Source organism: Dermacentor variabilis, chromosome 3 (genome assembly GCF_050947875.1).
Source record: "Dermacentor variabilis isolate Ectoservices chromosome 3, ASM5094787v1, whole genome shotgun sequence".
Lineage (NCBI taxonomy): Eukaryota > Metazoa > Arthropoda > Arachnida > Ixodida > Ixodidae > Dermacentor > Dermacentor variabilis.
This window is the reverse complement of record NC_134570.1, coordinates 60,493,367-60,507,139: the sequence shown is the minus strand read 5'-3', so window position 1 is coordinate 60,507,139 and position 13,773 is coordinate 60,493,367. Positions and strand designations below refer to the sequence as shown.

The 13,773-nt window shown below is 42.5% G+C and overlaps 1 protein-coding gene across 5 annotated transcripts in view; it reads right to left on the bottom strand.

Moving 5' to 3' along the window:
• The window catches only part of Pex2 (peroxisomal biogenesis factor 2), an 88,390-nt gene that overhangs the window by 5,753 nt on the left and 68,864 nt on the right, over positions 1–13,773 (bottom strand). For all 5 annotated transcript variants that reach the window (XR_012826706.1, XM_075685321.1, XM_075685320.1 and 2 more), the window contains exon 7: positions 5,371–5,418. Coding sequence is in view for 4 of the 5 variants with exons in the window: in XM_075685321.1 (XP_075541436.1) it covers positions 5,371–5,418 (48 nt within the window). In the remaining variant the exon portion in view is untranslated. The remainder of the gene's footprint in view (positions 1–5,370; positions 5,419–13,773) is intronic.

Below are 13,773 nucleotides of genomic sequence, written 5' to 3'. Positions count from 1 at the left end.
AAGTTTCTTTCCCATGCTTGGAATGCGAAGAAGGGAACACCATCAGTCTATTTTGTGTCCAGTGCGGGAGGAGTTTTTCTTAAGTTCTTCCACTTACGTCCAGTTTGGGTTTCCTTTGTAGCTCCATGCTATTGCCAGGCGGATGAGAATTTTGTTTCTTTCCATAATATTCCCTCCACCTTGCAGGTTTCTGTAGAATTGATTTCCAGCTTCGACCGAACCCACTGTAGGCTCATAAATTTGCCAATCTTATCACTCCGTCTTATCCTCTGGTGCCCCTGCATGTTTTTTTCCTTGCCTTGGCCCCATTCGTTTTACTGTAACATACCCACCAGATGTCTGTCCTAGCCATTACATCATCTCCCCACCCCAGTGCTTAATCTAAACTAGAATATAATCAACACACATTCGATCTCAACTCCACACTGCCGTCTCTTGGTTTTTACACAAAAAAACATCTCTCTAGCCCAGCATACATACATATCTAGATGACAGTGCACTGAATCGTTCACTGCAAAATCATCAACTCCTGTACCACATATCATACACCTTAGCTGTGCATGCCACAAGTAAGGTACATGTCACATGTTTTACATCTGCCCTGACTCAATGCTGTATGTTGGTGGTGGCATAACATGACTGCATATGTTGAGGTTCTTTATGCTTAGCACAAATGGACTGAGCAAAATTTTTTCACTTGCAGCTATTCTGTTTCGCAAAAGCCGTGGCTTCTGCAATGCAGAAAATATCTGTACACATACTTGCTGCTACACAGAAGCACCAACCAGCAAGTCACAACAGAGTATGCAAGTAAAGAAAAAAATGCAGTGAACAGTGGGATGGGCAGCCTGCATCTGGTAATATGAATCATGTTTCCCATAATGTGCCCTGTTGTCAAGGCAACTGGAGTGACAGGGCCGATGCCTCTTTAAGCTGTCACATCACATTGGGATGCCGCGTGCTTCAAACCTGAAGCAATAACCATATTAAGAGAATGAACGCAAGAAATGTGACAGGATGAACACTACGTCGTGGCCGTCATGTTAGCGGTACATTGTATCCCTTGTGTTAATGCTATGGTTATTGATCTGAAGGGGTCATGACACCAAATTTTCAAGCCAGAATCATGCATTGTTTGTTAAACTATACAGGTTCCACAGTGAGCTGGCAAACAATGCCCAAATCCGCTTTAAAGCGAAGCCTTCATTGACTAACTCACTGCGGCATCACATCTGTGGGTCGGTCTTCAGTACATTCACTGTAGTAGAAATTTGGGTCTGAATTTTTTTTTCATATTGTAGTTGAACCATGTGGCAGTCCAGCAGCACTGATGGTTGATGAAATGAATTGCATTTTGCATGGTCAACGTGCGCAGTATACGCAGGGTTCAGTCAGTACATATATGTCAGAAGTCACTACCCATATATGTCAGAAGCCAGCAGTCAGAAGCCAGCCCTAGGTGGTAGTTTCTAAAGGCATTCTCTGGTTTGTGCTGTTTCCATCATGGAAGTGCAAGAATTGTGGGTACAATACAACAGCAATGCTTATGCCATGCCGTTGGGTGCCAGAGTGGGCTGAACAAGGAAAGTCCGGTACAATGCACACGTTTTCGGTGCAGATGACACAGTGGTGGCCTTGCCCACAAGCCATGCTAAAATGGCGGTCGTTGTGAATGGGAGGGGTATAGAGGCAGCGATATCAAACAGAAATTTCGGGTTAAAATGTGCACCGAGAGACTAATTCTTGTCTACTTATTCTACACTTAGTTACAATGATAAACTGAGAAGAACGACCATGTCATGGCCCTGATAAGTATGAACCGACTAGCCCAAGAAAAAGTTCTGCTAAACATGCTTCAAGTATCCCGAAGCATTACCAACAATATCTGGGTACACTGGATAATGAAATTTCCTTTCTCATACATTTGTTGCTTCGTGAGCTGGAATGATCAAACAACCGGAGCACGCGAAGCTAAATTTCAAACACTGGTTCCATAGAAGTGGCGTGTGCAAACATAATAGTCATGATAGATGGCAGGAAGAGGAGGAGGCCAGAATCATCATTCAATTCTTACGGTGCCTTCACATAATACTGCTGTGGAGCACATGTGAGCACATGAAAATAATCAGGCAACTAAAATTTCACTTTTTACAAAAAGAAAAGTACTCTGCCCAAAGCCAGTCACTACCCACGAGAAAATGCCAGAAGGTGTCCTCAGCCTGATGGCATAAGACACATTCACTAAGGTTTGCACTTACCTTTTCCTGCTTTTAACTGCACAAGCACTTATACAGACTGCTGAGCAAGTATTGGCTACTTCATGAAGCTCATGACAAATATAAGGACTCAGGGCTACCGTTTCCAACAATGCAAAGCATTATAACGGTGCTGGCAGTCTTTGTCGCATGCTAAGATCTATCGAAAACCGTGCAAAAAGGCATGGTCCTGGAAAGGGGCAGTACACAAGCGCTTGTGTGCCGTCTTACTGGTCCATCTCTTGTATCTGCTATTCTTCAGCGACTTGTGGTATACCAGTGCAAGTCTCTATTTTCATCAGCTCCTCTTACACTTCTCATCTAGCCCTTAGGATGCATTCATCTCAATACCTAGTCAAGTTTTATTATGATGCTTCATTTCTCCTGTGTGCACATTTGCTTTCCAACAGGAAGAATATGATGTGAACACACTGCACACATTGCCCTTGCTTTGATATACGATTGTTACTGTTCGATTAATTTCACCCGAGTTGTTGAATTGCCAAAGTGTGCAAGCACACACATCCACAGCTATCTACAAAGCAGTAACTCCCTGTTGTGTGCCAACGGGACACAGTGCGGCATCCACTCCCGTCTTGTAACTCCACTCTGCTGATAGCTTCGGCAGGGTGTCGTGTTGTCAAGCATTAACTGGCCTAGCTGCTGAGTGACAGAAGTACCACATGACACAAGGCCACATTCGAATGGAAGGTTGGCCATGCCGTTACAGGCTCCAGACATAAAAGCGCAGCTCACACGTGAATACACCTAATACTGGCCACACCCATTTATTAATTGAAGTTCTTTTTTAATCAGTCAAGAGGAGACAGCTCCACCCCTTCACTGAACTGGCCATTCTGCTTTGATACCACTCAAGGAAAATTCCTGACCTGGCTTCACCAGGTACCTTCAGCACGTACCATACTTACTTGATTCTGATGCACCCTTGATTAAAATGTGTACTCAATTTTCACGAAAAGAAATAAAACATGGAATGCCTTCACCTGTAACATACACCTGCATTGTCATACTTCCAGAAATTATAAATGCAATTCCCTTTATTGTTCACTCACCAGAGAGTGACAGTGATTGCAATTTATTGTCAGTTTGACCAAAAATATTTATTGCACCCTATCTACAGTAGGCTCAGAATCACTCATCATCAATATCATAAACCTCTTTTTCACTATCAGCAGCACAGGGCATCTTACATTCCGTGAATTCTATGGCATTTGAGATACTAGGTTTCTTTAAATGCCTTGGAGACCATGGCAGCAGCCATGTGAAGATTGGATCAAATCAGAGAAATTTCTAATGCCAATGATGGTAGCTACTTCCAGATATAGCACAAAAAAGTACACATGCACCCAAAGAAGACACGGCAGACGAGGACGAGAGCTAATACCAATTGTTTATTACAACTGACACACCTTCTGATTTTATAAACTGAGCAACATTGCCATCTGCTTCAGACAACAGCGTTCAAGAAGTCCAATTTGGCACTGTACAAAACAATAGGCACTTCGCTTATACAGATAGGTGAATCTTGTAGATAAAGAATGCTTCTAAAGCCACTCGAGCAGTGTAGTTTGCAGACTTGCCTAACATTGTGGTCTCATGACATAGTTTGATGATGTCAGTTTGTCGCAATTATAGTTTTGGTTTCGTACTTGAATCTAACATGCATGTAATTATTTCGTAAATTTTCAAAAAGAAAAGCACATTAGAACCTAGTGAATATGGTACTCAAAGGCTCTGGAGTAGAGAGACATTTCTCAAGCAACTCCTTATCGTAAGAATTGCTGAGGAGTGTTACTGACGAGTGGTAGCTGCCTGAATGGAGGGCTGGTGCTCACCTGTGCTCGGGTAGTTGAGAAGGGCATCAAGTTGACATATGTTTTTGTATGTGGGATTCAGTGTTTCATTAGGGTGCTTAAAAGGAGGGTGCAAAATTACATCTCCTCGATAAACTGCAGTGGATTTCAACGGTGCTCTGGACTCTGATGTGCAGCACACCTCCACCTCTGGCTGTTCCCTCACTGAAGGGTGCACCATGGTAGGACTTTGATGCGCACAATTCACAGAGCAGCAGTGAAGCACTGCTCCTGATGCAACCGGTAAACCTCACAAAAGTGGCAGGTGTCTTAAAACATGCCACGTGCACAGGTGTCAGTCCTATGCATATCCACACTGACACTTGCACATACGGAAGGTTAGGAGTCGCCTTGTAGTTTTGTGAAGCTGCTTTCCAGGACAAGAATCAAAATCCAAGAACCAACACCCAGGCTGGTGATGTCCTTTGTCAAGAATTAGGTTTAGCCACAGGCTAGTGTCAAAGAGACATTTAACTCACTATAGAGCTTTACATAAGAAGCTTCCATAGTTAGTGTAGGATGGTATGCCACAGCCAACATGACGTACTGCTATCACTACTTTTATTTGGGAAAAGTGTAGCAACTGCTATGGTGTCCCGCCGAGCCGCGAATGAGAGCGCGCATTCTTTTCTGATCCTTAGACTTGAGCCATATATATATACAGATGTTATGTGCTGATGATGATTAGCAATGTTTAGCCCTGTATCCTTTCCCTAAATAGGCCTTGAGCTGTCATTTAAATATGTATTATAGTACTCTGCTTTGATCGGTGCGGTTGTTACTTAGCGACTTAAATGGCTAATGGATTCGTCGACGTCTAGCTGCTGTCTTGTAGCTGTACTTCACTGGACAACCAATCACGTCTATATCTTAAACCACAGGATGCTGCTTTTCAATGATCTTGTTTATCGTCTTTCCCAACACCTTTCCTTCTTTTACGTGTCTACTAACCTAGTCAAGCAGCTGCCTGATTGAAGCTTCTTGTTCCTAAGTGTTAAGATCATCATTGAAGAGCTTCAGTGCAGTACCCGGACAGTGACAGCACACAGTGTGCGCAAAAATGGTTGCACCACCACAGCCTTCCTGATCAGGAGTCTGGCTCTCAACAGACTATTTTTGCAGCATTGACATCAACACAAGCACTTGAGGTCGAGGAGCCTGTGCAGTTATTTCTTTAAAGATTTATCCACATCACAAGTGTTAGGACGCCTTGAAATGTTGAGCAGTGAGTTCTAACTTACCGCAAAGCCATGCCACAGAAGCTCCCGGTTCATGAAGTCAAACTGAACCTGCAGGAAACAAGCACATTTACATTGTCACTATTACTGAGAAGCACAATCTTCAAACTATTCATGCCAGGTTTATCAACGAAACTTGCAAGGTTGGCCAGAAATGGGCACAAGGGCTGTACTATGTGAAAACAGGTGTATTAAAAAAAGGTGGTGGTCACCACACCACCGACACTTGTACAATGCTTGGCATGGCAAATCAGTTCTGTGGAAGAATGACAGCTGGAGGTTCACGAAAGGGAAAAATTGTCATCCACTAAGACTGCAGCAAGAAGCTACAAGGGAAACCCATACGAGTTTCTTAGAAAGAAATCTTTGCAGTTCCAGAAAAATCTGTGTTGGTCTGGGGACGGCACCCAGGATTAGTGCCATTCTGAGGCTACTATCTAAGTTAACCAGGAGACCAGCAGATAGCAGCACGAGTGAAAATTATTCGACAACTCTAAACTATAGAAAACCAGTTATGCGGATGCCCACAAGACCGAGAGGTGTATGAAAAGGAAAAAATGTCATTCACCGACATTTCCTTACAGCGTTTCCCTTGTAGTTTCTTGCTACAATCTGAAAGGATGCAATTTTTTCTATTTCGAAATTACTTGGCAAGGCACTGCCAGTGAGAGGGCAATACAGCCATTTCCAATGTAAACACACAGTCCCATGTGTACACCCAATTCTCTAAATGAGCAGACAGTGCACAGAAAGTCTTTAAAGAGCACAGTAGGTTCCGTTTAAGACACACTCTGCCGATATGAATGCCCTGATAGGTTGAACATCATGAAAACATTTTGTCTAGTCTCCCAATTCAGTGTCCTTCCTTCAATCAGAACTTCTGACAAAGGGAGAACTTCACCTGCACAGCTTTTTAGTACGAGGTGTTGTATGGGCACTATATAACGCAGCCAAGAGGTAGCCACACTCATGCTTCTGATGGCATAGTTTCTTTCGACAGAGGCTGTACGGTGCCCTACAAAAAGCTGTACTGTGTCACATTCTATGTTGCTTTTAATTATGGGAACCACATGTGCAGCAGTAAAATGAAGCTCTGTGAAAAAGTGCAAGAACATTGAGGCACACCAAGGGGCTTGATTTATTATCAATAACAACAGACAGTGAAGCCAAGGAAAGCATAAACAAAATTAAATGCTCTTAAAAAATTTGATGTAGACATAGCGATAAAAATGGTAGCGAAGGTGGAAGGAAATACAACTTTGCTGCCGATGGGAGGGGAACCTGCAACCTCCACACGACGCGTGCAATGCACTACCAATTGTGCTACAACGACATCTGGGCCCCCGTCCACTTTCTTGGGTATTTGTGCATGTGTACTGAATCTATCCCTGGGATTGCAGTGTTAGCAAGCACCACTCACTACCGTGGTGGCCACTGCGGAACAGCTAGTCAATCACAGGCGTCAAATAGTATTAGTGCGGTGCGAATAGCAATTCTTGAGAGCAAATCGAATATGAATCGAATCATATTGAATATTCAACAGTTCTAAATAGTTTTTGAACAATGAAGAGCCATTTTCACCTTTAATGTCAAGCAATGTCGACATTCCACTTGTTTGCTACATTAGCAAGCTTTTGTCTTTATGCTGCCCATTATAAAGTACACTTTGTCAAAATCTCGATTGCAGCATTACAAACAAATAAACAGGATTATTCGGGGCATGTGTGGTCGTGAATTAGCAGAATGAAGGTTTAAATCTTTCCGTGCCAACACTTTTTCCAGAGAGCTACTAAAGTATGACAAAATTTTTTATGGCTGATTCACTGTGAACAGCTTTTATTATTGCAATATCAGCAATTCATTCATTCTTTTCTGTTACCATTTACTGTCAACTGCATTTTTATATTTTTGAATTGCAGACAGGCAAAGTGAAAGCAACAGTCTATATAAAGCACAATATTTCTTGGGATACTAGTAAAGTGTGCTTTTGTTATCCTCCATGTGACGCATTATTGTTCACATGGCATGGTAACGAAATCATAGAGGCGCCAGCGGCACGGCAATTTTTTAGAGCCCCGTCCACGCGAGAGAGGCCACGAGAGGCTCCAAATCTTCCTTGCAATTGTTAATACTAAGTTGGACCTCTCCAAACACTAGAGTTTTTCAGGTATAATTGTTTACTTCATTTGTTTTTATGTGTACTGTCATTAGGGAAAAAATGGAACTGGGCAGGTAATGTAATACACAGGGTATATAACCAGTGGACCATTAAAGTTACAGAATTGGTGCCAAGGGAAGGAAAGCGTAGTCGAGGATGGCACAAAATTGGATGGGGTGATGAAATTAGGAAATCTGCAGTCGCAGGTTGGAATCGGCTAGAGCAGTGGTTCTCAAATGGGGGTCCGCAAAACCCACGCCCGCAAAATAGGGATGTGCGAATATTCAAAAAGTTCAAATATTATCGAATATTGTTTTTAATATTCGACTCAAGATGGATATTCAAATATGTTCGAACATTCGGTTGAATATGAATACTCGGATCAAATCCAATATATTGCTGGCCGTGCAGCAGCAAACACGGTTCTTAGCATTTGTTTCTATCTAATCTGAGAATATTGTGCTTGTGACAATTTCGTGCTGCTGGAGAAACGTTGCCTGTAAAGCACACTTAGCCACTAACTGTCTAAACTATGCGGGAAGACAGCCTCTTAGTAGCAAGGTGTACAGGTTTGTGGATGACGGTGAACTATTTATTTATTTATTTATTTATTGCAGCACCACCTCAATCTTGAGCTTATTCCGTGACAGCAGTTGCGATGAGTAACGATCAGCACAGAGTCAAATGCCTCCGAGCTTACGGGCATTTGATGCGTTATAAGGCACAGGTTGGCAAGGACAGTTAGTGCGAGTTACTCAATCTTCCAAGTTAACATGAGCCAAATGCACAAAGATTTAGTATAATGGCTAACTAGCCTAGTTTTGCAACAGTGACAATGTCATGGCAATGTTCTGACATATCAAAGTAACCCAACTAACTAATAAATCCATGCGCATATCATTATTCAATATTCAAAGCTTAAGTATTCGTATTGGATTCATATTCAAAAATTGTGATATTCACACAACCTTAAAAGAGAAGAAAGTGCATATTTCTTGGAGGTGAGTTTAGCCTTGACTCATTCCCAGTTCCGGGACTTGCTCCCGGAACCGCGGCATCATTTCACACAAGATAATAAAGAAATTAAAGATGTCACAATGTTCGTTGCCAATTTTGTCCGTCAAAAAGAAAATAAACCTTTGACCCACCACCCCATCCTTGCAATGGGTCCCCCATCACTTCCACTGGTCCACAAGGGGTCCCCAACACATTCATCGCTGAGAACCACTAAGCTAGAGCAAGACAGGTGTAATAGGAGATCACTGGAAGAGGCCTTCATCCTCCAGTGGACATAAATATAAGCTGCTGCTGCTGTTGCTGATGAATTGTTTACTTAAGGTGAAGAAATGTAAAAAAAGAAAGCACGATTCCCGCACTGAAAAGGTATTCATCATTGCTGCAGCTGCCTCACTTTGTGCCGCCATTTTAAAAACCCCTGGAAGCCAGACTTCTGCTTCGTTACCCCCAACTGCACCCTCAAAAAAAATTTTTGCCCCATGGGAAGCTGGTGCCATCTAATAGTGTAGCATTCACACCAAAATGATGAAGTGACAGCCACTGGTATGTGGCACTGAGTAGATAAGAGGAAATCTCTGAACGAGTGAGACTCAACACCAGCATATCTTGGCGGAAACACCTGGAAAAGCAAGACTAGTCCTTGGCACAGAAAGGGCTAAAAGGCAATCTTGTCAGTCCATTAGCACCAGTGTATATCTTCGAAAAATGCGCATTGAGTGCAGCAAAGGTGGAGTGAATAAAGCACTTTTTCTTTGTTTGGAATGGCCGCTGTGGCTGGTGCCTCTACATTATCAAATAATCTTACAATAGAGTGCATCCAAATTCAATCCCAAGAAGTATATTGATAGTAGCGATAAACAGTAGTGCACAGCAGCAGTGGCCAAATGTCCTGTCTGAGTGAAATTTGAAGGTGAGTAATTCTGGTTTAGCTGGAAAAGCCTGGCTCACAGAGTGACACAGCACACACTGCATAACTTCCTGTTCTTTATGTGCACTGTGGTAGGGATAAAATTTGCTTCATTTTCCTTCAATTTCATGTTCGATCGTGCACAGCTGGCAATGTGAAATGGTCGAAAACTATTCGCATTTGCAAATATAGTGACTATTTGATTTGAGAACGAAATCACATAGGACAATAATCAATGCGTTACTCGACAATCTTGAACACCCCTACATGTAGCATTTGTGAATGTAACAGCACAAAGCATGCTAAAGCTTCTGGTTCTTCTGCTAATACGCACTTGCATGCTACCTCAAGGCATCAAGGCTGCCAGAGTCAGGACTCTCGCTATGTAATGAGCGAAAATAATCAGAGGAGGAGAGGGGCTCGGTTCATTGTGTAATCCACACACCACGATTCTGCATATGAGACGTCCAAACCTGGTGAGGTGCCCTTTAAATGACAAATACTTCAGTGCAGTAGTACATTGCTTAATGCTGATCCATAGAAGGCAAAAGATGGAAACATAATTACACTAACAGCTTGAACAACAATTGAACAGCTGCAGCTCCTCAATCTTCGATTGTGCTGCTATGACAGCACATTTCAATGCTACTGCAAAAGCATCATGGTGAACTTTTATAGCAGCAGCCATTTTGGGTCAATTTAGCTTCTGACATGTTTGTATGCTCATATAGGCTGTGCCACTATGCTATCTACCTTACACAACATCTGTGGTTGCTTCAGGCATCTGCATTGAGGTTGTCGAAATGTTCCTTCAGCACTGGTAACAGACATTAACAGCAGGATAAACGCAGACTAGCAGGCGTATTCCTTTAACCTAACATCACAATTACTTCAAAGCTACATTCTATGCTTGACATCGACAAGCAGCTTGAAAGCACAAGTGTAAACAAGGGAATCGTAAAAGAGAGAGGTGTTGATCAGAGATGTGCAAACATAGCCACATAACCAAAAATGCCCACCTATTCCACGAATTGGACATCACAGCATGCCAACAATTGGAGGCAATGTGCAGAGTGATAAGGGCGATGCGTGGGCAAAGTTACAAGCGTGGAGGTAAATTAGGTACATTGTGGGAAATGATATCAGTTTCAGTAACTTGTTGCCTGGTGGTGTAGATGGGCCACAAAAGGGTGTGTGTCAAGAAGAAACTTTATAGAATAGAGTAGTACTACATGCCTTCAAGAATGTGCTGGCGAAATCTGAAAGTTGTAGGGCAGACGAGAGAGCCACAAGGTAATATCAAATTTTACTAACTGCACTGTACTTTGCAGACTGCTGGAAGTTTAAAACACTTGCCACAAAATAACTAGTGAATATATCAGGTTGACAATTTGTAGGGATGAGTGTGTGCTTAGATAAACATACCACTGAATACTCAGTCTTGTGGAGCAGTTGGTGCAGTCACAATAAATTCGCAAAGTGCCACTGAAGCTTCAAGAATAATCTTTCATGTAGAAAAATAATTTTAAAAGTGTTAGCATAAGAGAACATGTCGGGATGTTGAGATTAAGCTTGCAACGCACATAGTTCATATACTCTACATGTTGAAGCCTGCACAGTGGGGCAGGTATTTAAGTACTACTACAGTCATCATGCTATAACTGCTTGTGAATTGCAGGCATTTGTCTAATGCTCTTAGGCTCACTGCAACGGTGATTATACATCATCTATGCAGGATATACATCAAGTTGATAGCTTCAAGTTTTATGCACAATATAGCCTGCCATACAGTTTCCTACTAAATTTACCGGAGAAAACTCTAGCACCTTGATCGTACACCTACTATGGGAGTGATGTTCACTACATGGATTTGTCTGATCTTCATGCTTGAGGCTCCAGACGTCCTTGTGGCTTTATTTACTATGCTTATCTGGCTTCATCTATCTAAATTAGAAAGAAATCTCACATTTTTAACCAAAGAAGGCAAGATGACTGTGCGCACATGCGAAATTTTTGCTAATTTTTGCAGTTGTATCACACAATATTTTGTTCGAAGCGAACACTTTGCAAAGTCACAAAGCCATACGAAGATGGGAGGACAAAGTTCAGGCAAATCCATGTATATTAACCGTCATTCCCATGCTGACTGAATCGCCACGTTTTTGGCTCCCATAGACACTATAGAACCAGAGTTCTCACTAGTAATTTTTGTAGGAAACTCTATGCCACCAACCACAGCGATTCAGAGAAAGCAATGTTTCTAAATGTGGCAGGTGGGTTTGCAGTGGTCCTACACAAGTTCCCACTGTCATGCACGCCAAGCTCCCATCGTCTGTGAATGTCTTGCGGATTGTTAGCAGAGACAGTTACGTTATCCTGCCTCATTTCTTCCTTCAATGCATCCAGGTCAATGCTGCTGCATATGTTGAATTGCAAGAGACGATCGTAAAGTCTTGGAATGAACAAGTCAGCCAGAAACGATCATACGTTTTCCAAAAGATTCTGTGCCAGTGCACATGACTTCATTTATGCAAGAGTGGCTGTCTGAAAATTTTTACAACATCACTCTGAATATGCAGCCCTCTAACTATTCAAACCTGAACAGGATTTACTATTAGATGCAGGTGGCATTGTTGAAAGGGAGTCTAACAAGCAGCCTCACAACACCAAAGAATCCTTGAAGACAGCTGTAGTGGACGCGATGGGCAACACTCACAAGGAGCACCTTATTGAGGACTGTAGACGCTTTCAAAGGCAAATTAAGGCCATGATTGAAGGTAGATTCATTGAATGAAATTCAGTAAAACGAAGTTGGTGAACTTTATGTCAAATGTGGTTAGAGTACACTGGCTCTTCTAAAAGAGGAGTGATGCTTTACCTCATTCATATTGTTTGTTCTCAGATACCTGAAGCAACCTACAATAAATGTTTATTTAAGAATTTGTAAATGCTGATTTAAAGGTATTTATAACAAGAGGATGCACTTTCAAGGTTGCTAGTGCCAGAGAACAAGCAGTGGCTTCATATCATATTGACCGCAAAAAAGACGGGGACAGAGGGAGAGAACACATAAACAGCACGGGCGGTAACTTTCAACTGTTCTATTCACGGCAGCCCGTGGGCATATATAGGCAAAAAGAACATGCGCAGATCGCAGCAAACAAGAATACACATCAGCTTAGCGTGGCAACCAATTATCAAAAAAATCTATTTCCGTTTGAAACAACCTAATGGAGGTACCGCTAACACAGTCTTCGCCTTTCTTTTTTATGTGATAAGCCTCCATCAGTTCACGTGCAGTCTGGTCATGGCTTTTCCCCAGAATCTTTATCTCCTCAAAAAGAGGTGCACAGCGACAGGCATTGCAGTGCGCAGGTAAGTGCGCCAATTCATCTTTCATTAACTTTTGTTCATGTTCCCTGGCTCGATCATTTAGGCACCGTCCAGTCTGCCCTATGTAGGACTTGCCACACGCCAAGAGGATTTCGTACACAACTTTTTGAGGAGATAAAGATTCTGGGGAAAAGCCATGACCAGACTGCACGTGAACTGATGGAGGCTTATCACATAAAAAAGAAAGGCGAAGACTGTGTTAGCGATAGCTCCATTAGGTTGTTTCAATCAGAAATAGATTTTTTTGATAATTGGTTGCCATGCTAAGCTGATGTGTATTCTTGTTTGCTGCGATCTGCACATGTTCTTTTTGCCTATATATGCCCACGGGCTGCAGTGAATAAAACAGTTGAAAGTTACCGCCCGTGCTGTTTATGTGTTCTCTCCCTCTGTCCCCGTCTTTTTTGCGGTCAATATGATATGCAGTAAATACCAACTAGGCCAAAGTGAAGTTCTTCTGAAGCAGTGGCTTGCCCAGGAAAAGTCCCATTACTGGCCTGTATTGTCGACGTGGAGGAAAGACAGAAAGCTTAGTGTCCTACGTGTTCAACAGAGCCATACCAGTTTTACCACAAACTATGACTTCAGCATTCAGAAAAATATCCAAGCAGCAGCGTCCACGGTGCTACTATCATGAGTCCCAAAGATCAAGCGAGTGTCCGGAAAAGTATTCAAGTGACAGCATCTGCAGAAGCTTATAAGTGGCCCGAGAAGGAGGCTGAAAAGTGTTTGCATGATGGTGACGGTGTACGCATGAGTTCAACCAATGTTTGCAGGAGCTTGTAGCTGTTTCCTGGAAATTGCCCAGCGTTCATAGAAGTGCAGGGAACGAATCAGGGGATGGGTCTAGTTGCAGTAACACTAGCTACCCTTGCAGATTTGGTTGCAATTCAGCAAAGGTTACACAAGAATGCCAATTTGTTTCCCTATG